The sequence below is a fragment of the Phyllobates terribilis genome, unplaced genomic scaffold (assembly GCF_046119375.1).
Source record: "Phyllobates terribilis strain yellow unplaced genomic scaffold, ASM4611937v1 Scaffold_35__1_contigs__length_13245226, whole genome shotgun sequence".
Lineage (NCBI taxonomy): Eukaryota > Metazoa > Chordata > Amphibia > Anura > Dendrobatidae > Phyllobates > Phyllobates terribilis.
This window is the reverse complement of record NW_027362795.1, coordinates 728,194-751,006: the sequence shown is the minus strand read 5'-3', so window position 1 is coordinate 751,006 and position 22,813 is coordinate 728,194. Positions and strand designations below refer to the sequence as shown.

The following is a 22,813-nucleotide window of genomic DNA, read 5'->3' as shown; positions in this document are numbered from 1 at the left end:
TACATGTAGTATAATGCGCAGCCCGTAGTCCGTACATGTAATATAATGCGCAGCCCATAGTCATCCATGTAGTATAATGCACAGCCCATAGTCTTCCATGTAGTAGCATAATGCACAGCCCATCCTCTTACATGTAGCATAATGCGCAGCCCGTAGTCCGTACATGTAATATAATGCGCAGCCCATAGTCCGTACATGTAGTATAATGCACAGCCCATAGTCCGTACATGTAGTGTAATGCACAGCCCATCCTCTTACATGTAGTATTATGGCCAAGGGCACCGTGTACTCTCTGATTTAAAAAAAAAACATTATCCTCACCTTCTCTCCGCTCCCTCACCGCGCGGTGTCTTTTTCTGGAGCTGCCGCTGACTTCAGCTGGAAGCGACAGGAGAGCATGATGTTACTTCCATGCGCCCCTAATGACGTACATGCTGATGTCAGCTGCTGGCCTCTGATTGGTCGGCAGCGTGTATTGTGGCACTAAGCTGAATGTCAGTCCGAGAACACACATCCAGCTGCAGCAGGGGTTGGTGTTAGCTGGGCCCGGGCACAGGAGCGACTGCGGTCATTAAGCCTCTCAATATAATGCTCTCATAGTACCTCTATTTCCCCACACCGTATAATGTTCTCACAGTACCGCCATCTTCCCACATACAGTATAATGTTCCCACAGTACCGCCATCTTCCCACATACAGTATAATGCTCTCATAGTACCACCATCTTCCCACATACAGTATAATGTTCTCACAGTACCGCCATCTTCCCACATACAGTGTAATGTTCTCACAGTACCGCCATCTTCCCACATACAGTGTAATGTTCTCACAGTACCGCCATCTTCCCACATACAGTGTAATGTTCTCACATTACCGCCATCTTCCCACATACAGTATAATGTTCCCACATACAGTATAATGTTCCCACAGTACCACCATCTTCCCACATACTGTATAATGTTCTCACAGTACCGCCATCTTCCCACATACAGTATAATGTTGTCACAGTCCCGCCAACCCCAATTTTATTTTATGTATTAACACTTAGTTTTCTTTTTTTACTGTTTTTCATGTAATATATGGAAACCTATAGTAAAATGCTTTTAGAAACATAATATCCAGGTAAAAAAAACACTGTACAAGGAGACATTAGCATCAAATAACTCCTGTCTTGGTGTTCTTACAAACAAGCTCTTATAAATGAGATCTATCGTGATAAACGATTATAACCTGGGAAAGACGGGAAACATTCATATAGACAGTCGGTGATGATGAGGTCAGTGATGGACTCTGGCCAAATTTGTTTCTAGAGCCGTATTAGAAGATTAAGATGTCGTCCTCATCATGAAGTTGTTATTTCTCATGTCACGTGTAATGTATATGACAAGAATTAGCATTATGGAAGATGAGTCTATAAGAAATGTATTCAGCTGCAGACTCCAAGGAAGAAACTGCTTGTTGTCTGTGGCCTAAAATATATAGGTTTTATTAGTACGTCAGGGACAAAAGCAGAATGTTGTAAAATAATAAAAATACCATTGCTGCTTGGGTTTCTGGGTGATTCTTACTGAAGCAGTGGCCAACTTAGCCAGTGATTGGAAGTATGGAGGAGATGTCTAAGTCATCAATTCAACTTATGTTCCAGTCCATAAAAGACTAGAGAATACAACATCTACACATTCTATCTTCTGATATATTTCCCTTATTGTCTCCAGTAATTGTATTAATACACAGAATTCTTTATGATTTTACATCAGCTCTTTTTCTCATTCAGGTCTCTACAATATCGGATTCTCTCAGTGAAGATCTTCTATATTAAGAGAATTTTTCTAAATCGCCTATCAAGGATGGATATGGACAGAGACAAGATGGTGGAGAGGATATTACACCTCACCCTAGAGATCCTCTTCCGGCTTACTGGAGAGGTGAGAGATTCTGATGACGTCACATTACATCATTCTTATCTATGGGAATAACAGATGGACAGAACTGGAGAGGTGAGGACTCTGGAAATGTCTGTAATGAGATTTATTAATGTATCTCTCCATAACCAGGATTACACAGTAGTGAAGAAGACCTCTAGTGAGCGCTGTCAGGACCCTGTGTCTGAGGGATGGGGAAGACCCCTGAGCCCGATCACAGGACCTCCACCTCACCCCCTGATACATGAGGACATTAAGGACCAGAAGATCCTAGAACTCGCCTACAAGATGATTGAGCTGCTGACTGGAGAGGTGACACTATTGAGAATGCTGGGACATTATACAGTAACGCTATGAAGGGATCGGGGGGATAACGGTATCATTGTATGTGTCAGGTTCCTATAAGGTTTCAGGATGTCGCCGTCTATTTCTCCATGGAGGAGTGGGAGTATTTGGAAGGACACAAAGATCTGTACAAGAACGTCATGATGGAGGTTCCCCAGTCCCTCACATCTCCAGGTAATAGACAGGACTAAATCCACACAGCCTATAATTATCTGTATGTAAAGAATGAATTCAGTCCCTGTATGTGTTTCCTCCAGATCTATCCAGTAAGAGGACAACACCAGAGAGATGTCCCCGTCCTCTTCTTCCACAGGACTGTAAACAAGAAGACCCTAATGTTCCTCAGGATCATCAGGTAGATGGAGAGAAGGTGTCATGAGATCTCCCCTATGATGTGTAGACGGCTGTGAAGGTCTTGTGCTCAGTCTTGTTTTATCCACCAGTATTATATGTTTTATACTTGTGTAATGAGAACGGTGGAGATGGCCGGATTAGAGCTGATCATACATGTGACTTCTCCATCTGTCTGTGACTTTTACAATATTTCTTTCAGGGTGAAGATCTGACCCATATTAATACTACAGAGACATATGTGAGGGGTGATGAGTGGTGTAAAGAGGAGATTCCTACATATGACTACCCAGGTGAGTAGTAACCACTAAATGCAGAGAAGTCACAGATTCTTCTCAGTCACCGGCTGTGGCTGCTTTATCGGTGGTGTAGTCCAGCTGTATCACAATCGTGTGATCACCATTTTACCTCTAGACCACAACATTTTCCTCCATCCGAAAATGTTCACATTACTTTGTGTAATTGTAAAAGACCTTTTCTATAGAACTTACAACCTGGAGGATCCAACTACCCCCTGGGATTAGATGACGTTGTCATTACCTGCCCAGATCTGTAAAGTGCAAAGCCAAATGGCAGCGTACGTAGAATGTGCTGACAAGTGAGAAAATCAAAATTATTATGGGCCTGTAAGAGAAAGCGGAGGGTAATGATGCTGTTGGCTTCCTAGATCCCTGATATCTTATTGGATGAATCTACCTTCTCCCTCTTCTGTGCTGCTGAATGTGCTCATATGGTCCCTACAAGACCAGGTCCAGTCTTTCTGACCAAACGTCACTTTTATGATTGACAACATTAAATGTGTAGTGAGGCCAAGTGTGAATTTCTGTACAATAACAGCAGAGTTTCCCTTTATCCTGACTTTTCAATTTCTTTTTAAACCATCTAACTTCAAACAGGATCTTGATAAACTACATAAAAAAACATTACACCTGTGCCATGATATATCTCTAAGCTGTGCGTGGCTGATGGCTGTAATATACATTTATTTACGCCTGCAGGAGATGTGTTGGCTCGAGCCCTGGTTTCATGGATTCACTCCACGTCATCAATTCCATTATGTTTTCCATCCTAAGGAATTCAGATTACTGCACAATCTCTCCTGAAATGGGGGCACTAATACTTTCTCTACTTTCCTGGTCAGGACTCATAGTAGCTCCAATGGTCCACCATAAATGAGTGCGACTCCGGTTTAGTGTTGGAGCTCTCCCCTCTTACATACGTTGTTGTTGGGGATGTAACATATCTTTTATTCTGTCTATTTTACAGATTCACTTTGTTTGATTTTGGTGGGATCGGCCGGCCTCACTTATGTGAGTCTGTAACTCCCTGGTAGTCTTTAAAAGAAGGTCTCCATTACGTCTTCCCAATGCCCGAGATCTAAATTTAAGACACCTCAGCTCTGCACTATTATAAAAAGTTCTGTTTCAATGTGTAATATTTCTTCTTGAAACTCATTTGTCCCTTACGATAGTTTAGATTACTAACAGCCACCAAGCACCATACTGTAATTACCCCAGAGAAGTTTCACCACTAGTTACTCATTTTTTACTGATGAAGACTGTTGAGTTTGATCATTTCAGTAGATGTGTTATTGTCTATACTCACAGTTTTTGACTGCAGCAGTTAGTTCCCAAAATACTCTGATTTAACCCCTTCCTGCAGCCAGTTTTGTGTTCCTCTCTGGGCCCATTTTCAAATCTGACGTGTGTCACTTTATATGGTGATAACTCTGGAATTCTTCACAAAGGATAATAAGAAACAAATGGACCTTACAAATTATTTTCCAACTTCTCTTGAATCCAACAATACTTTATATATCGTTGTACAGGTTGTATAGAAGGAGCGCCATTTAGCTATCTGAATGCAGATCTTGCTGGAATATATTTCAGACACAATGTATTGGGGGCACTGTTCATTGTCACCTGGCAGCTCAAAAGATGGCTACCATGAACAGGCTTGGTGCTATATACTCCATTTTCCTGATCTCAGAGATTGCCTTGCTCATCACCCTTTAACCCCAAGAAGAATAGCCAGGTAGTCGGGTCAGAACCAGGAGGACAGAGAAAATACCAATCAGAAGACACAAGAGTAGTCAGTAAACGGGCCGAGGTCACAACAGAGATCAAATACACAAGCCGGAAGCTGAGCACAGAGGACTGAACCAGAGGAGAACAAGCCTGTATCTGGCAGCTTCCGGCAATATGCTTCCAGCTTTAGTAGGGTGTGGTGCTTTCCGATTGGATGAAGCAGGGAGCAGATTACTCCAGCTGGACAGCACACACACCCATACTGCCAGACTGGATGGTACTACAGGTCCCAGGCTACCTAATCTTAGTGTTTGGACAGAGCCTGTGCTGCCCAGAGCTTCTGGTTCCAACGTCTCCTCCATCACCAGCGCTACCTGCAGAATGATTACGGCGGCGCCTGGTGACAGATGCAGATGTTGGAGCAGATCCCAGGGGAGATTGGACACCCTATTTACAGAAGCCTTAAAAAAGTTGTCCAGTACTTTTTACAATTGCCCAATGCCCCCCAATGTATTTACCCTGTGCCCATAAGAATCTTTGTAATTACCTTCTGCTGTCCTTCTTGCCTGTGAGTGACGCTATCGGGGGGGGGGTCACGTGATGCCTGACAGCGGCCAGAGATAGCGCCGCTCACAGGCAAGAAGGACTGCAGAAGGTATTTACAAAAAGACTTATGGGCACAGGGAAAATACATTGGGGGACATTGGGGCAATAAAAAGTACTGGACAACTTCTTTAATATAACAAAGTGACCTCTATTTTGGAAATTATAACCCGCAGTGAATTAATCTATAGACGTAGCGATTATTTTGATTCCAGAGGCACTTTCCAGAAATTAGCACACAATGAATGGTGGAGAGTGAAAATTGCACATTGGCCATTTTATTACCCAACACATAGTGTCCAGATTGTGCTCCAGGAGACACACACCGTAAATTAAGTGGGTTCTTCTTCTTATTGTAATGCCAAATACATGGATGCTGAATGTGGTTTGGGCACACTGTAAGGCTCAGAAGTGAGGGGGAGATTTGACTTTGGGAGAAGCGGATATTGCTGGATTGATTTATGGATGAGAAGAAGTTTTTATGGGTATCATTTTTGCCTACATAACATTTTTTGATGGCTTCTTATTCCATATTTGGGAGGCAGAATGAACAATCAGTTGAACACCACGCTCTACTGGTGCATCCTATGAGGTTTTCACGTTTCTCTGTCATTCTGTCAATAACTTGTCGTTTCTACAGACGTTTTAAGTAGAAATGTTCAAAAATATAAATTTCAGGGATATTTTATTCAGAATTAATAATTGTTTTTTTTCTTGGCAGATGACTGTACCAGGAGATCAGAGGAACAACTGATATCTTCAATTTTTAAATCTGATGATCTTGAGATCCCACAGGATACAATTGAAGTGAATGCCATTACTCCAGATATACCATCATCCCTTCACAGCAAAGATCTATCATCTGATCCTATGAAACAGGTTCTGTCTTCTGATTCATTACCGACTACTAAGGAAAATCAAAATAAAAAAATAAGCATTACAAAACAAACTGCTCATAAAGGAACGAAGTCATTTTCATGTTCAGAAAATGGAAATAGTTTTACCCTCGAAAAGTCTATTCTTAAACATCAAAAAATACACACAGCGGACAATAGATTTTTTTGTTCCAAATATGGGAAATGTTTTAACGATAAATCAGCTTTGGTTAAGCACCAGAGACTTCACATAGGGGAGAAGCCTTTTACCTGTTCAGAATGTGAAAAATGTTTCAACCAGAAAGCACATCTTAATATCCACCAGAGAACCCACACAGGGGAGAAGCCTTTTTCATGTTCAGAATGTGGGAAATGTTTTAACCAGAAATCAGCTTTGGTCAAGCACCAGAGAATTCACACAGGGGTGAAGCCTTTTACCTGTTCAGAATGTGAAAAATGTTTCAACCAGAAAGCACATCTTAATATCCACCAGAGAACCCACACAGGGGAGAAGCCTTTTTCATGTTCAGAATGTGGGAAATGTTTTAACCAGAAATCAGATTTTGTCAAGCACCAAAGAACCCACAAAGGTGAGAAGCCTTTTTCATGTTCAGAATGTGGGAAATGTTTTAACGATAAATCATCTTTGGTTAAGCACCAGAGAACTCACACAGGGGAGAAGCCTTTTACCTGTTCAGAATGTGAAAAATGTTTCAACCAGAAAGCACATCTTAATATCCACCAGAGAACCCACACAGGGGAGAAGCCTTTTTCATGTTCAGAATGTGGGAAATGTTTTAAACAGAAATCAGCTTTGGTTAGCCACCAGAGAATTCACACAGGAGAGAAGCCTTTTTCATGTGCAGAATGTGGGAAATGTTTTTACGATAAATCAGCTTTAGTTAAGCACCAGGGAACTCACACAGGGGAGAAGCCTTTTTCATGTTCAGAATGTGGGAAATGTTTTAACCAGAAATCAGATTTGATTAGGCACCAGAGAACCCACACAGTGGAGAAAACTTTTTCTTAGTCTTTTTTTTTTTAATCCAATACATTTTTGAGACTTTTTTCATTAGTTCTTTTTTTTGATAAAACAAGAAACCAGTACATACAATAATAAAGTAACATACCATAGGGATCACATACATTCATCTCTCCTATATATCCTTTCAGCTTGCCCATTACTGCCTGACAACTTGCAGTTCCTATATCTTCCAATTAACATTCCACATTCTTGAAATCTCTTACAGTTGTGCTCAAAAGTTTACATACCCCGGCAGAATTTTTCCATTCTTGGCCTTGTTTCAGAGAATATGAATGATAACAAAAAACTTTTTCTCCACTCATGGTTATTGGTTGGGTGAAGCCATTTATTGTCAAACTACTGTGTTTTCTCTTTTTAAATCTTAATGACAACCAAAAACATCCAAATGACCCTGATCAAAATTTCACATACCCCAGTTCTTAATACCGTGTATTGCCCCCTTTTAACATCAATGACAGCTTGAAGTCTTTTGTGGTAGTTGTGGATGAGGTTCTTTATTTTCTCATATGGTAAAGCTGCCCATTCTTCTTGGCAAACAGCCTCCAGTTCCTGTAAATTCCTGGGCTGTCTAGCATGAACTGCGCGCCTAAGATCTCCCCAGAGTGGCTCAATGATATTGAGGTCAGGAGACTGAGACTGAGATGACCACTCCAGAACCTTCACTTTGTTGTGCTGTAGCCAATGACAGGTCGACTTGTCCTTGTATTTTGGATCATTGTTATGTTGGAACGTCCAAGTAGGTCCCATGAGCAGCTTCCGGGCTTATGAGTGCAAATTTGCCTCCAGTATTTGCTGATAACATGCTGCATTCATCTTTCCTTCAACTTTTACCAAGTTTCCTGTGCCATTGTAGCTCGTACATCCCCAAAACATCAGCGATCCACCTCCGTGCTTTACTGTAGGAATGGTGTTCCTTTTTATCATAGGCCTTGTTGACCTCTTTCCAAATGTAACGTTTATGGTTGTGGCCAAAAAGTTCAATTTTGGTCTCATCATTCCAAATTACCTTGTTCCAGAAGTTTTGAGGCTTGTCTCTATGCTGTTTGGCATATTCTAGGTAAGATACTTTGCATTTAAGTATGGCTTTCTTCTGGCGACTCGACCATGCAGCCCATTTTTCTTCAAGTGCCTCCTTATTGTGCATCTTGAAACTGCCACATCAATAGTTTTCAGAGAGTCCTGATGTTCAGCTGGTGTTATTTGTGGGTTTTTCTTTGCATCCCGAACAATTTTCCTGGCAGTTGTGGCCGAAATTTTTGTTGGTCTAACTGACCGTGGTTTGATTTTTACAGAGCTCCTGATTTTCCATTTGTTAATCATAGTTTGAATGCTGCTGACTGGCATTATCAATTCCTTGGATATTTTTTTGTATCCCTTTCCTGTGTTATACAGTTCAACTACATTTTCCCGTAGATCCATTGACAATTCTTTTGCTTTCCCCATGACTCACAATCCAGAAATGTCAGTGGCTGGATGAAAGATGCAAGAGTCTGTCTGGATCCCAGAAACTCACTTAGCTTTTACGCACACACACTGATTACAAGCAAACAGGTCACAGGTGAGGATGTTACTTTTAGTAGCCATTCAAACCCATTTGGGTCAAATTCTGTGCATGTTATCAGGCAAAAATCACCAGGGTATGTGAACTTTTGCTCAGGGTCATTTAGATGTTTTTGGTTGTCATTAAGATATAAAAACACAGTAGTTTGACAATAAATGGCTTCACCCAACCAATAACCATGAGTGGAGAAAACAAAAAAAGTTTATCATTCATATTCTCTGAAACAAGGCCAAAAAATGAAAAATTCTGCCGGGGTATGTAAACTTTTGAGCACAACTGCATGCATGTATGTATATATATATATATATATATATATATATATATATATATATATATATATATATATATTTCAGGAGCTTTGCTATGCTTTATAACTGTCAGTGCTGCACGGACACCAGTTAGGTAGATCTTGCACTGCGCACGACCTAAATAACTTGTTAGCTCTGGTCACCCGGATGTTGTCATGATGACATCGAGTCACCATGGCAATGAGTGGCCCCTGAGATGTGGGCTAACTAATTTCTGACGACATATGGGACATCACCTCTTTCAGGAGATATTATTTAATAAATTATGGGGTTCAGTTTCACCTATTAACCCTTGTGTACCTGATAAATTTGTAGCAAATACAAAAATTGCATTTTTACCACTAAAATGTCATATTTCCATGACTCAATGTTATAAAATTCTGTAAGGCACCTATGGGTTCAAAATACTTACTACACCCCTAGATTTATTCCTTAGGCAGTGAAGTTTCCAATATGGGAACCTCAGGGGCTCAGCTACTGGAGCCCACAATCTATTCTAATGAAATCTGCATTTTGCAAGCCAAAACCCAAAGCAGAAACACCGAACATGAGGTCATAGAAGGCATATTACCTAAGTGGCCCAGGGTGCCGAGTGTGGCGCATACTCGGTCGGTACCCTGGACCACGTACAACAGAAGTCAAGGCATATTACCTATCTTGTCTTCTTGTCTACAAGTTTTGACCTGGCCCTCATGTTGAACACTTCCTCTAACATCTAACCAGCATCTTCTGGGCACTTGTCTTGTTATTATTTTTAGGCTACCCCAGGATCATTGACATGCTACACTAGGTCTATTGCTTTATACGCTTGGCCTCATTCTACTTGTACATACTTGCTCCTTTGTGGTTCAGAATACATGTGTGTGTGTGTATGTATATGTATTTATGTATATATATTATATATTTAACTATTTGTGTATTTATACAATCATTGTATTTTATGTAGTGTGGGCACCCGCTTCTGCAGTGCCACCATGTAACCAATTGCTTGTGAAATAAAGGTTTTTCACTGACCTCATGTTCGGTGTTTCAGGGATCGGAAGGGAAGGAGCGCCATTTGACTTTTTGAAAGTAAAGTTTGCTTGAATAATTAGCGGACGCCATGTCGCGTTTGGAGAGCCCCTGATTTGCCTAAACAGTGGAAACCCCCCACAAGTGACACCATTTTGGAAACTAGACCCCTCAGGTGCTTCACAGAAGTTTATAATATTGAGCCATAAAAATAAAATTTTCAAATTTTTCCAGCAAAAATGTTTTTCAGCCCCCACTTTTGCATTTTCATAAGGGTAACAGGAGAAATTTCACCATACCATTTGTTGTGTAATTTCTCCTGAGTACACAGATACCCCATATGTGGGGGAAAACCACTGTTTGGGCGCACGGCAGGGCTCAGAAGGGAAGGAGCCCCATTTAACTTTTTGCATGTCAAATTTGCTTGAATAATTAGCGGACGCCATGTCGTGTTTGGGGAGCCCCTGATGGAGCTGTATGGCAGCTTGTTTTTTGCGGGCCAAGATGACGTTTTCAGCGGTACCATTTTTATTTACATTTGTCTTTTTGATCTCGTTTTATTTGGCTGTTTGATGATAAACCACCATTTTTTGCTTAGTTTTTTTATTTTTACCGTGTTCACTAAAGGGGTTAACTAGTGGGACAGTTTTATAGGTCAGGTCGTTCCAAACGCGGTGATACCAAATATGTGTACTTTTATTGTAGGTTTTTTTTTCCACTTTTTTACTTAGTCCCACTATGGGACTTTCACTTTCTGCAGTCTGATCGCAGCTATAATATATAGCAGTGCAGGATCACTGCTGTACATTATAACCTGTCAGTGCAGCAGACACCAGTTACTTTGATCATGCACTGAGCATGATCCAAGTAACTTTCTGGTGTCCCGGATGTCATCATGACAACATCGGGTCACCATGGCAACGATCGGGACCCTGTGCTGATGGCGCGGGGTGTCCGATCCAAGAGCAGAGGGGCTTCTGTCCCTCTGTTTGGTCTCTAACCCCCTAAGTGCTGCGATCGCAGCATTTAAAGTGCTGGGAGCCTTGCGGATACCACTCCTGGTTTGGCTGGTGTGTGGTTTGGCAGCGGCAACTGCACCTCACAGGGCACGGACGTGCAGGGGAGAGGGGAAACGTGTAATTCACACAGGAGGTGGGATTTCTTGCGGGCCCCGCGACGGGAACGCATCAGAAACTTGTAGGAATAAAAAAACATTTCATAGGAACAAGACTTTTAATATGAGGCATACAGGTACAGTGGGTACGGAAAGTATTCAGGGCCCTTTAAATTTTTCACTCTTTGTTTCATTGCAGCCATTTGGTAAATTCTAAAAAGTTCATTTTTTCTCATGAAAGTCCACTCTGCACCCCATCTTGACTGAAAGAAAACAGAAATGTAGAAATTTTTGCAAATTTAATAAAAAAGAAAAACTGAAATATCACATGGTCATAAGTATTCACACCCTTTGCTCAGTATTGAGTAGAAACACCCTTTTGGGCTAATACAGCCATGAGTCTTCTTGGGAATGATGCAACAAGTTTTTCAGACCTGGATTTGGGGATCCTCTGCCATTCTTCCTTGCAGATCCTCTCCAGTTCCTTCAGGTTGGATGGTGAACGTTGGTGGACAGCCATTTTCAGGTCTCTCCAGAGATGCTCAATTGGAGCACCCACTGTAGGTATAGATTTACATTTCTATCACGTTTACACCATTTTAGAGGTCAGATAAGTGCCAGTGGTGACAGATTCCCTGTAACTTATCTACTACAGCCTTAACTGAGGACCGATACAGACTCGTCATATGGTATAAACTTTGTACCCACTTACAATTTCAACCTTTTTTCCACAATTTGTGATGTCAACAAATTCATCAGGAATATCCCTCTTAGAAATCATTCTGACAATGATGGAATTAATGTACATTGTGGTGAATTGAATCCAGAAAACGCCTTCAGGTCATTACGCTTTACGGAGAAACTTTCACTGTTCTGCTTGGAAAAAGAAAATACTCATAACAGTACTGCTGATAATCTCATCAAGATGTTATTAGTGTACCAAATCCAAATTTATATCCAGTACAAAAACACAAACCAGCTGTGGATCAATTACAAAATAAGAGAATCAGAGCTGAAGACGCATTCTGAGAAATTCCAAGATGGATGAATTTATACCAGCAATATCCAACCCAGTTTACAGTGCGCCCTACAACAACTCAGAACCAAGAACAACTTATCAAAACCTCAGACATAGGAGGATCAGTGGTTGTCACGGATAAAAGGATTATGTGAACTGGGTTGAAGATATGCTGTTTGACAATAATGTGTAAAGGCGTTTATCAGATAATCCAACTCAGCCTGTTAAAACTAAACTTTTTACTTTGTTGGAACAAGGTTTCAGTTTAGGGTTTTTTCAAAGAAAGAAATGTAGTATCTGAAAATAGAAAATCCTGCCATGCCAATATTTGTATGCTCTGCCCAAAGCCCACAAAGAAATATATCCACCCCCATGAGACCAATCGTGTCTGGCATTGGCTTTCTGGGTGAGAGGCTGGGGGAGTGGGTTGCCTGGCTCCTCCAGACCCTCGTCCAGAGGGCACCTGGTTTCCTTCAGGATAGTACTGAGATGTTGCAGGCCATGAGTGACATCATATGGCAACCATAATAATAATTTTTATTTTTATAGCGCCAACATATTCCGCAGCACTTTACAATTTTAGGGGGGGCTTGAACAGACAAAAAGACATTACCAAATAAGCATAACTCAGATATTAAAAGGAGTGAGGGCCCTGCTCACAAGCTTACAGTCTATGAGGAAATAGGGGAGACACAAAAGGTAACATATACATATTTTGTATAATACAGCCATAATATGCTAAATAGGGTAAGTACATAACACTACATGAACTGGTCACCAGCCAGTATGTGGGGAAGAGGCATCGGTGTATCGGTTGGAGAGGAATATGATCCTGGCTGCTGCATTCTGGATGGATTGGAGAGGGGAAAGTTTAGAAAGAGGGAGGCCGATAAGTAAAGAGTTGCAATAGTCTAGATGAGAATGAATAAGAGCTACAGTGAGTTTTTGCCGAGTCAAAGGTAAGAAAAGTCCTGATTCTTGAAATGTTCTTGAGGTGTAGATGACACGAGCGAGAGAGTGATTTGATGTGAGGAGTGAATTAAAGATCTGAATCGAGTGTGACCCCAAGACAGTGGGCTTGTTGCTGGGGAGTAATGATGGAGCCACAAACAGAAATGGCAATATCGGGCACAGGTAGGTTAGTGGAGGGAGGAAATACGAGCAGTTCAATTTTTGACAGATTCAGTTTTAGATAGAGGGAGGACATAGTGTTAGAGACAGCGGAAAGACAATCACCGGTATTTTGTAATAATGCAGGGGTGATGTCCGGAGAAGAGGTGTGTAATTGGGTGTCATCAGCATAGAGATAGTACTGAAAACAGAATCTGCTGATTGTTTGTCCAATAGGAGCAGTGTATAAGGAGAAAAGAAGGGGGCCTAGGACTGATCCTTGAGGGACCCCGACAATAAGGGGAAGGGAAGAGAAGCTGGTAAAAGATACAGTGAAGGAGCGGTCCAAATTTTTCTTGGATAGTTTCTCATTGTATTCATCGATCCCCCACAAAATAGCTCTTTATGCTCTAAATTTTCACTTTTCACATGAAAAAATACAGTAATTTTTCATCAGATTTACAATTATTTATTTTGGATGTTGTACATTTGCTCATACAAAACAATTATTTTTCATTTAATGAAACATTACATGCAAATCAATGGAGTTTCAATGGGGGCAAAATACTCCCCCTCTTTAGCCAACTTAGTTTTGAGCTGATATGAGGAGTCGTATGTATACTGCGTGGACAATCCATATAGAGACTTTATATGGTGATGCGGCAGATACATCAGAATTCCATATCATCGATGTATCTGCTGTACAAAATTAATTATTTCAATTGCTACCCATTTATCTTAAGGTTTACTTTCCATCAAGAACGGACACACACAGATTTTTTGTATTTAAATCTGGTTGGCATTCCCTCTAAAACTATAATCACCTCAACTTTCAGAAAAGTATAGCAGGTAATACAATCCTGCACACAAAGAGTCATCACCCAAAACATACAACTAGAGGTGTACCTGTAGGGGAGATGATCCGGGCAAAACGTAATTGTAGCATGGAAACTGACTATATAAGAGAAGTAAGAAACATCAGAAATAGACAATCCAAGAGAGGTTATAGCAATTGGAGGCTAAATAGAGACGAAAAAATAGTTGTGCACAAAACCCGGTTCAAACATAAATCTAATCAATCAGATCATAAGGACGTCCCCCTACACTTGTCCTGCAATACAGCAGTCAGTTTCCTCAATTAAAACAATCGATTATAGTAATTTATCCATTTTGATAGAGGACCCAGATATAGCTAAAATAATCAAAGGTGGGTGTAGTAGTATCCAGAAAAGCACCATCTTTGGATCGAGCCTCTCCCCTAGATTTTTGACAACTACACAAGCTGCTTCCTCTAGTTTTCTACACTTAAAGGGTTTTTTCAAGTGTGGAACAACATCCGGCAAAACATGCAAATACTCCCACAAATGTCAGAATTTTACTGACTGAAGTAACAAAAACACCGATCAGATCAAAACGTCTCTTAATTATAACACGAGCAGTGTAATATACAAGATGGATGCACGGCCGGCAATCTACAATATGTCGGCAGCACAAAACGCCGGTTACAGGCTGGAATCAGAGAACGTATTAATGATATCGAGAACTAAGGTGCAAATAGAAACATATCACAAATCTCCAAACATTTTATACAGGAACATCAAAGTCATCTCAGCACATTAATCATTTATGCAATTGATAAAACACATAAACCCCTTAGAGGTGGTGATACGGAGAAGATACTGAGAACCAGATAGGCTTGGTGGTCTGTCAGCGAAGCACCGGGGTACCGCATGGTGTAAATCTGAGAAGGAACATCATGCTTTTCTATTACATCTCCATCTCCACCCTCCTCTTCCTCTCACACTTATCGGCATTTGCTGTTTCTCCATCTCTTGATCACCAGGATTAGAGCCTCCATTAGTCTCTCCATCTGCCTTGAAACACTGCGGCCTTGGATCTTTATATACGGAAAAACTCCGTTCTTTATGGGGGCTGTATACAAGTTTACTGAAAAGACGGCCCGTAAATCCCCGCTGTGACTAGTCTGTCTCCCCCCGAATGATCTGTTCTCCTTCCGCAGCATATGGCTGACACGCCAGCTTGTCTCCACCTTAGATACCCAGCGATTGTTAGCGTGCGGCTTCCACACATGTTCTTCTAATAGGTTTTTCTTATCTCGCTGATTTTGAATCATTGTCTAAACCTCTGTTCTGTATGCATTGCGGTCTATTGTTAGATTACCGGTCTTGTGTATTTTGATGCCATATAGTGAGTAAATGTCGTCACTAAGAATTCTTATAAAACACAAAAAAAACTGAAAATATATAAAAATGTACTATATTATCGTAATTGTGCTCCTCCTTATGCTTCTACACACAGTCACTGAGTATTTCAATCAAATTGATGTAGCATGCATTAAAAATAATAAATCAATACCAAATTTGGCATTTTATTTAGCTGAAATTGAAATTATTTAAGCTAATGTACAATAATATGGAGTCACATATTGTACATAAGGGTTTATCATCGCTCCATAGCTAATATGAGATCACATATACTCACAATAGATTGGCAGCAGGTTTATACGTCTGTATTTATATATGATTAGTTCTATGTGTGGCTGCCTCACTTAAAGCGCAGGATTGTGCAAACTAAAGTACATACACAGTCAGGTGATTGACATGATACCTTTGTTGATGAAATCCATCCAGTGGTTCTTGTTTAATCTTTATATTCATTTCTGAGGTAATGATATGCTCGTGCTCTGGGGCGGACATTTGGGGAGGGGCTTTATCTTGGTGATCTGCTTGTGTATTCATTTGTCTGCTTTCTGATAGGTCACTGTGCGTTCAGTGACCTGCCCCCTATTTTAAATAATGCATATGCAATTGGGTATATCCAAGTCTGACATTTATATGCATGAAAATGGCGCCTACGCCCGCGCATGCGCAATAGCGTCTCTCATTTGCCGATAGATGCCATTGCGCAAGCGCGGCCGGCGGTGCCATATTGTTGGAGGAAAAACAAAATTGCCTGCAGCAATATGGCGCCCGCACAGTATCACATACTAGAAGTAAACTCCAGCACCTTCTCCGTATCCATCACAAGAGATGTGAAGTTAAAACGTCCATTTTATTAGTTCCATTAAAAAAGCGCCATATGTAAGGCAGATCTTACGCGTTTCCAACCAAACAGGGGTTCTTAATCATAGGTTACATTGCTGTAGCTAAAAGACATATATACACATATATATATATATATTTATATACATAAACATATGGACTGAAAACAGAAGAGAAAATAGGGTAGAGACCAATCTCTTCCCTTTCATTGGGAATAGGATGAAGACTGTTTCGTTTTCTGACCTTACTAGCCCCGCCTCTTTTGTACTCCGCTACTGGGCGCATCGCTCATTCTCCATCTCCTGTGTCACGCTCGGTGGGTGCGCATGCGCAGCCGGCGGCGCTCGTGGACTTCCGGTCAGGCGCACCTAGGAGGGCGAAGCATTCCACGCTTGCGTTCCAAGTCTCTTCTGTAGTTACGAGATGCCAGACGGCGTTCATGCGCCCAATACACCGAGCATCACATGTACATATCAGTGCGATTTGATAGGGCACGGGCACTATTTAAAGAGCCAGTTAAGCTATAGTGGTTAACCCCCCCTGGAAGAAGCATGGCGAAACAGCGTCGTCGGGGTGCAGCACCAGGATCACTGGGTCACTTTCTCTCTCCTCTGGCTGTAAGTAATTGACATTATGACAACTGGGGATATAGTGGTTGGGTCTCACCACAATATTATTATCTGAATGTCCCTTTGATATAGCTATATTGGGGCAATAAGCCCATGCTGCTGGCACTGACACTTTATTTGGCATTTGTACTTTATACCCTCTGGTCATCATGTATCAAAAAACTGGATTGTTGATATCTGTATATCTATTAGGGTAACATGCCCATGCTGCTGGCACTGGCACTTTATAGGGCATTTGTACTTTATACCCTCTGGCCAGTAAGCATTAAAAGCTGGATTGCTGATATCTATATATTCATTGAGGGAATAAATATCTTAACCCTACCCTCGATCCTACAAGAGCCTTTGGATTGAGTCCCATATACCTAATCCTGGACAGCTGAAAATTTTCCTTCTTAACTTTTTAATCATTGTTTTGTTCTATGGAAAAAAACTTTTTTCTTTTAATATATGACTTAATAAAAACTGTAATTTTTTAAATTTCATTGTGTCTAGACTCCATTACACCCCTTAGTATTGCCTATAGTGGGTGACGTGTGTTTTATGTGGGAATTGTTATTTATTAACTATTTTGTGTGACATAAATCTCTGATTTAAGGGCCTGAAAATTCAAATTTCGCCAAATTTCTGATTTTTTCACAAAGTAATGCAAGTCACATCGAAATTTTACCACTATCATGAAGTACAATATGTCACAAAAAATAATCTCAGAATCAGGGGGATCCATTGAAGCGTTCCAAAGTTATTACATCATAAAGTGACAGTGGTCAGAATTGTAAAAATTGGCCTGGTCATTAACGAGCAAACCACGTTCGGGGGTAAAGGGGTTAACACATTAAAAACAAAAATTGAACGAAGCAAATAATATATATCAAACCAAAGGAAAGTATCTACATATCAGACAATTGTCTAGTACCAATAAGATGGTGACATATCTATGCTAGGATATGAATGGCAGACCATTTGTGAATAATCAGAAACCCAAAGCAGAAACACCAATCATGAGGTCAGTCAAAAACCTTTATTTCACCAGCAATTGGTTACATGGTGGCACTGCAGAAGCGGGGGCCCACACTACATAAAATACAGTGATTGTATAATACACAAACAGTTATATATGTACAGTAGGTGATATCCAGAAGTCTATTGATCCTATTCTGAACATTATTGGAGAGTTTGGTGAATGGTCAGGCCTATCCATTAATTGGGATAAGTCGGTTATTCTACCATTTGAGGATATCCCTGATTCCAGCATATTAGAACATGCACGAATACAAACGGTTGAGAAATTCTAATACCGAGTATAAGTATAACAAAAAGATCTCCGGATTACATTGCACTGAATCTATATCTTCTTCTGGAAAAGTATAAAAAGAAAATCGATGCGTGGTGGAGATTACCATTATCAGCTGTAGGAAGAGGGAACTTATTAAAAATTATATTGATGCCCCAACTCTTATACATTCTGCATAATGCCCCTATTTGGATCCATAATTCCCATTTTCAGAAAATTCATAGCAAGTTTCGTTCTCTTATATGAAAAAGAAATCGGCTAGGATAAAATGTGAATATCTACAAAGTGACAAGGAATCTGGTGTTTTGGCGATTCCTAATGCACTAATATACAGTGGGGAAAAAAAGTATTTAGTCCGCCACCAATTGTGCAAGTTCTCCCACTTAAAAAGATGAGAGAGGCCTGTAATTGACATCATAGGTAGACCTCAACTATGAGACAAAATGAGAAAACAAATCCTGAAAATCACATTGTCTGATTTGGAAAGAATTTTTTTTTCAAATTTTGGTGGAAAATAAGTATTTGGTCAATTACAAACAAGCAAGATTTCTGGCTCTCACATACCTGTAACTTCTTATGTAAGAGGCTCCTCTGTCCTCCACTCATTACCTGTAGTACTGGCACCTGTTTGAACTTGCTATCAGTATAAAAGACACCTGTCCGCAACCTCAAACAGTCACATTCCAAACTCCACTATGGTGAAGACCAAAGAGCTGTCGAAGGACACCAGAAACAAAATTGTAGCCCTGCACCAGGCTGGGAAGACAGAATATGCACTAGGCAAGCAGCTTGGTGTGAAAAAAATCAACTGTGCGAGCAATAATTAGAAAATGGAAGACATACAAAACCACTGATAATCTCCCTCAATCTGGGGCTCCACACGAGATCTCACCCCGTGGGGTCAAAATGATCTCAAGAACAGTGAGTAAAAATCCCAGAACAACACTGGGGGACCTAGTGAATGACCTGCAGAGAGCTGGGACCAACGTTACACAGGCTACCATCAGTAACACACTAAGCCGCCAGGGACTCAGATGCTGCAGTGCCAGACGTGTCCCCCTGCTTAAGCCATTACATGTCCGGGCCTGTCTGAAGTTTGCCAAAGAGCATTTGGATGATCCAGAAAAGTATTGGGAGAATGTCATATGGTCAGATGAAACCAAAGTAGAACTGTTTGGTAGAAACACAACTCGTCGTGTTTGGAGGAGAAAGAATGCTGAGTTGCATCCAAAGAACACCATACCTACTGTGAAGCATGGGGGTGGCAACATCATGCTTTGGGGCTGTTTCTCTGCCAAGGGACCAGGACGACTGATCCGTGTACATGAAAGAATGAATGGGCTCATGTATCGTGAGATTTTGAGAGCAAACTTCCTTACATCAGCAAGGGCATTGAAGGTGAAACGTGGCTGGGTCTTTCAGCATGACAATGATCCCAAGCACACTGCCAGGGCAACAAAGGAGTGGCTTCGTAAGAAGCATTTCAAGGTCCTGGAGTGGCCTAGCCAGTCTCCAGATCAAAACCCTTTAGAAAACCTTTGGAGGGAGTTGAAAGTCTGTGTTGCCCAGCGACAGCCCCAAAACATCACTGCTCTAGAGATCTGCATGGGGGAATGGGCCAACATACAAGCAACAGTGTGTGCCAACCTTGTGAAGACTTACAGAAAACGTTTGACCTCTATCATCGCCAACAAAGGATATATAACAAAGTATTGAGATGAACTTTTGTAATTGACCAAATACTTATTTTCCACCAAAATTTGAAAAAAAATTCTTTCCAAATCAGACAATGTGATTTTCAGGATTTGTTTTCTCATTTTGTCTCTTATAGTTGAGGTCGACCTATGATGTCAATTACAGGCATCTCTCATCTTTTTAAGTGGGAGAACTTGCACAATTGGTGGCTGACTAAATACTTTCTTGCCCCACTGTATTATATGGCAGCGCAATTGTAACATTTGGGTGGGTGGCATAGCGCTGCAAACCCAAATAGTATTAAGCGGTTAATTACTTCAGGAACATCTTGGAATATTCCTATTCATATAGTGGAACTGAATGACCTCGCACACAAGAAATCAATATACCCTACACTTGCTCTACTCTACGAGGTCTGGGATAGGGGTAAAGATATAATGGAAATAGGAGACAGCAATGAATCTACATCTATATGCTTTAATTATAAATATGAAGAGTTCTATAAATTAGAGGGATTCCGAAGTTGGGTGGATAAAGAAATTTATACAATATAAAACATATATAACATACAGTACAGACCAAAAGTTTGGACACACCTTCTCATTTAAAGATTTTTCTGTATTTTCAGGACTATGAAAATTATACATTCACACTGAAGGCATCAAAACTATGAATTAACACATGTGGAATTATATACTTAACAAAAAAGTGTGAAACAACTGAAAATATGTCTTATATTCTAGGTTCTTCAAAGTAGCCACCTTTTGCTTTGATGACTGCTTTGCACACTCTTGGCATTCTCTTGATGAGCTTCAAGAGGTAGTCACCGGAAATGGTTTTCACTTCACAGGTGTGCCCTGCCAGGTTTAATAAGTGGGATTTCTTGCCTTATAAATGGGGTTGGGACCATCAGTTGTTTTGTGCAGAAGTCTGGTGGATACACAGCTGATAGTCCTACCGAATAGACTGTTAGAATTTGTATTATGGCAAGAAAAAAAGCAGCTAAGTAAAGAAAAACGAGTGGCCATCATTACTTTAAGAAATGAAGGTCAGTCAGTCGGAAAAATTGGGCAAACTTTGAAAGTGTCCCCAAGTGCAGTTGCAAAAACCATCAAGCGCTACAAAGAAACTGGCTCACATGAGGACCGTCCCAGGAAAGGAAGACCAAGACTCACCTCTGCTTCTGAGGATAAGTTTATCTAAATCACCAGCCTCAGAAATCACAGGTTAACAGCAGCTCAGATTAGAGACCAGGTCAATGCCACACAGAGTTCTAGCAGCAGACACATCTCTACAACAACTGTTAAGAGGAGACTTTGTGCAGCAGGCATTCATGGTAAAATAGCTGCTAGGAAACCACTGCTAAGGACAGGCAACAAGCAGAAGAGACTTGTTTGGGCTAAAGAACACAAGGAATGGACATCAGACCAGTGGAAAACTGTGCTTTGGTCTGATGAGTCCAAATTTGAGATCTTTGGTTCCAACCACGGTGTCTTTGTGCGATGCAGAAAAGGTGAACGGATGGAATCTACATGCCTGGTTCCCACCGTGAAGCATGGAGGAGGAGGTGTGATGGTGCTTTGCTGGTGACACTGTTGGGGATTTATTCAAAATTGAAGGCATACTGAACCAGCATGGCTACCACAGCATCTTACAGCGGCATGCTATTCCATCCGTTTTGCGTTTAGTTGGACCATCATTAATTTTTCAACAGGACAATGACCCCAAACACACCTCCAGGCTGTGTAAGGGCTATTTGACCAAGAAGGAGAGTGATGGGGGGCTACGCCAGATGACCTGGTCTCCACAGTCACCAGACCTGAACCAAATCAAGATGGTTTGGGGTGAGCTGGACCGCAGAGTGAAGGCAAAAGGGCCAACAAGTGCTAAGCATCTCTGGGAACTCCTTCAAGATTGTTGGAAGACCATTTCCGGTGACTACCTCTTGAAGCTCATCAAGAGAATGCCAAGAGTGTGCAAAGCTGTCACCAAAGCAAAAGGTGGCTACTTTGAAGAACCTAGAATATAAGACATATGTTCAGTTGTTTCACACTTTTTTGTTAAGTATATAATTCCACGTGTTAATTCATAGTTTTGATGCTTTCAGTGTGAATGTACAATTGTCATAGTTATGAAAAAACAGAAAAATCTTTTAATGAGAAGGTGTGTCCAAACTTTTGGTCTGTACTGTATATACGATATAAAACATTGTCTGAAGGGATACTTAAGTCCTTTGATCAATTAAAGGGGGGATTTGGGTTGACAAATAAACAATTGTATAAATATCTACAGTTTCGGCATTCATTTAATGCACAATCAAGATGGACGCCCTTTTGGGTAGAAAATAATACTTTTGTTAAGCTGGTATTAGAGAAGGGAAATACTAAGGGTCGTATTTCTGATATTTACTGAATCCTTCTTGATAATTATTTAAAAATATTTCCTTCTCCAGCTAGACAAAAATGGATGGAAGATATAGGTCCAATTTCTGAGGATCAATGGAGAGCGGTATTAGAACTGGTACCCCAATTATCTGTAAATGAGGCTCAGAGATTTTCCCAGATCATATTAATACACAGGAAATATAAGACGCCTAGATTCCTATGTAACATAGGATACCGGACTGCTGCTGAACGTCCAAGATGTAAAATGGATGCTGCGGGCCTATTACATCCGCTATGGGAATGCCGGGAGTTAGGTAACTACTGGAAAGGAGTTCTGTCTATTATAAAGAGGGTATATAAAATAGATATTCAACCAGACCCCAAAAAATGCCTATTAGGTATATTAGAGGATGATATGGAATTTGACCCAATTTCAATAGGGATTTCACGTATTTTATT

The 22,813-nt window shown here is 40.7% G+C and overlaps 1 protein-coding gene across 1 annotated transcript in view; it reads left to right on the top strand.

The window, feature by feature from the left end:
- LOC141182577 (uncharacterized) overlaps nt 1-8,870 on the top strand; it is a 70,465-nt gene extending 61,595 nt beyond the window's left edge. Inside the window, exon 9 of the mRNA XM_073660730.1 lies at nt 6,359-8,870. Coding sequence (XP_073516831.1) covers nt 6,359-7,153 — 795 coding nt within the window. The 3' untranslated portion in view covers nt 7,154-8,870. The remainder of the gene's footprint in view (nt 1-6,358) is intronic.
- The last annotated feature ends 13,943 nt before the right edge of the window (nt 8,871-22,813 follow it).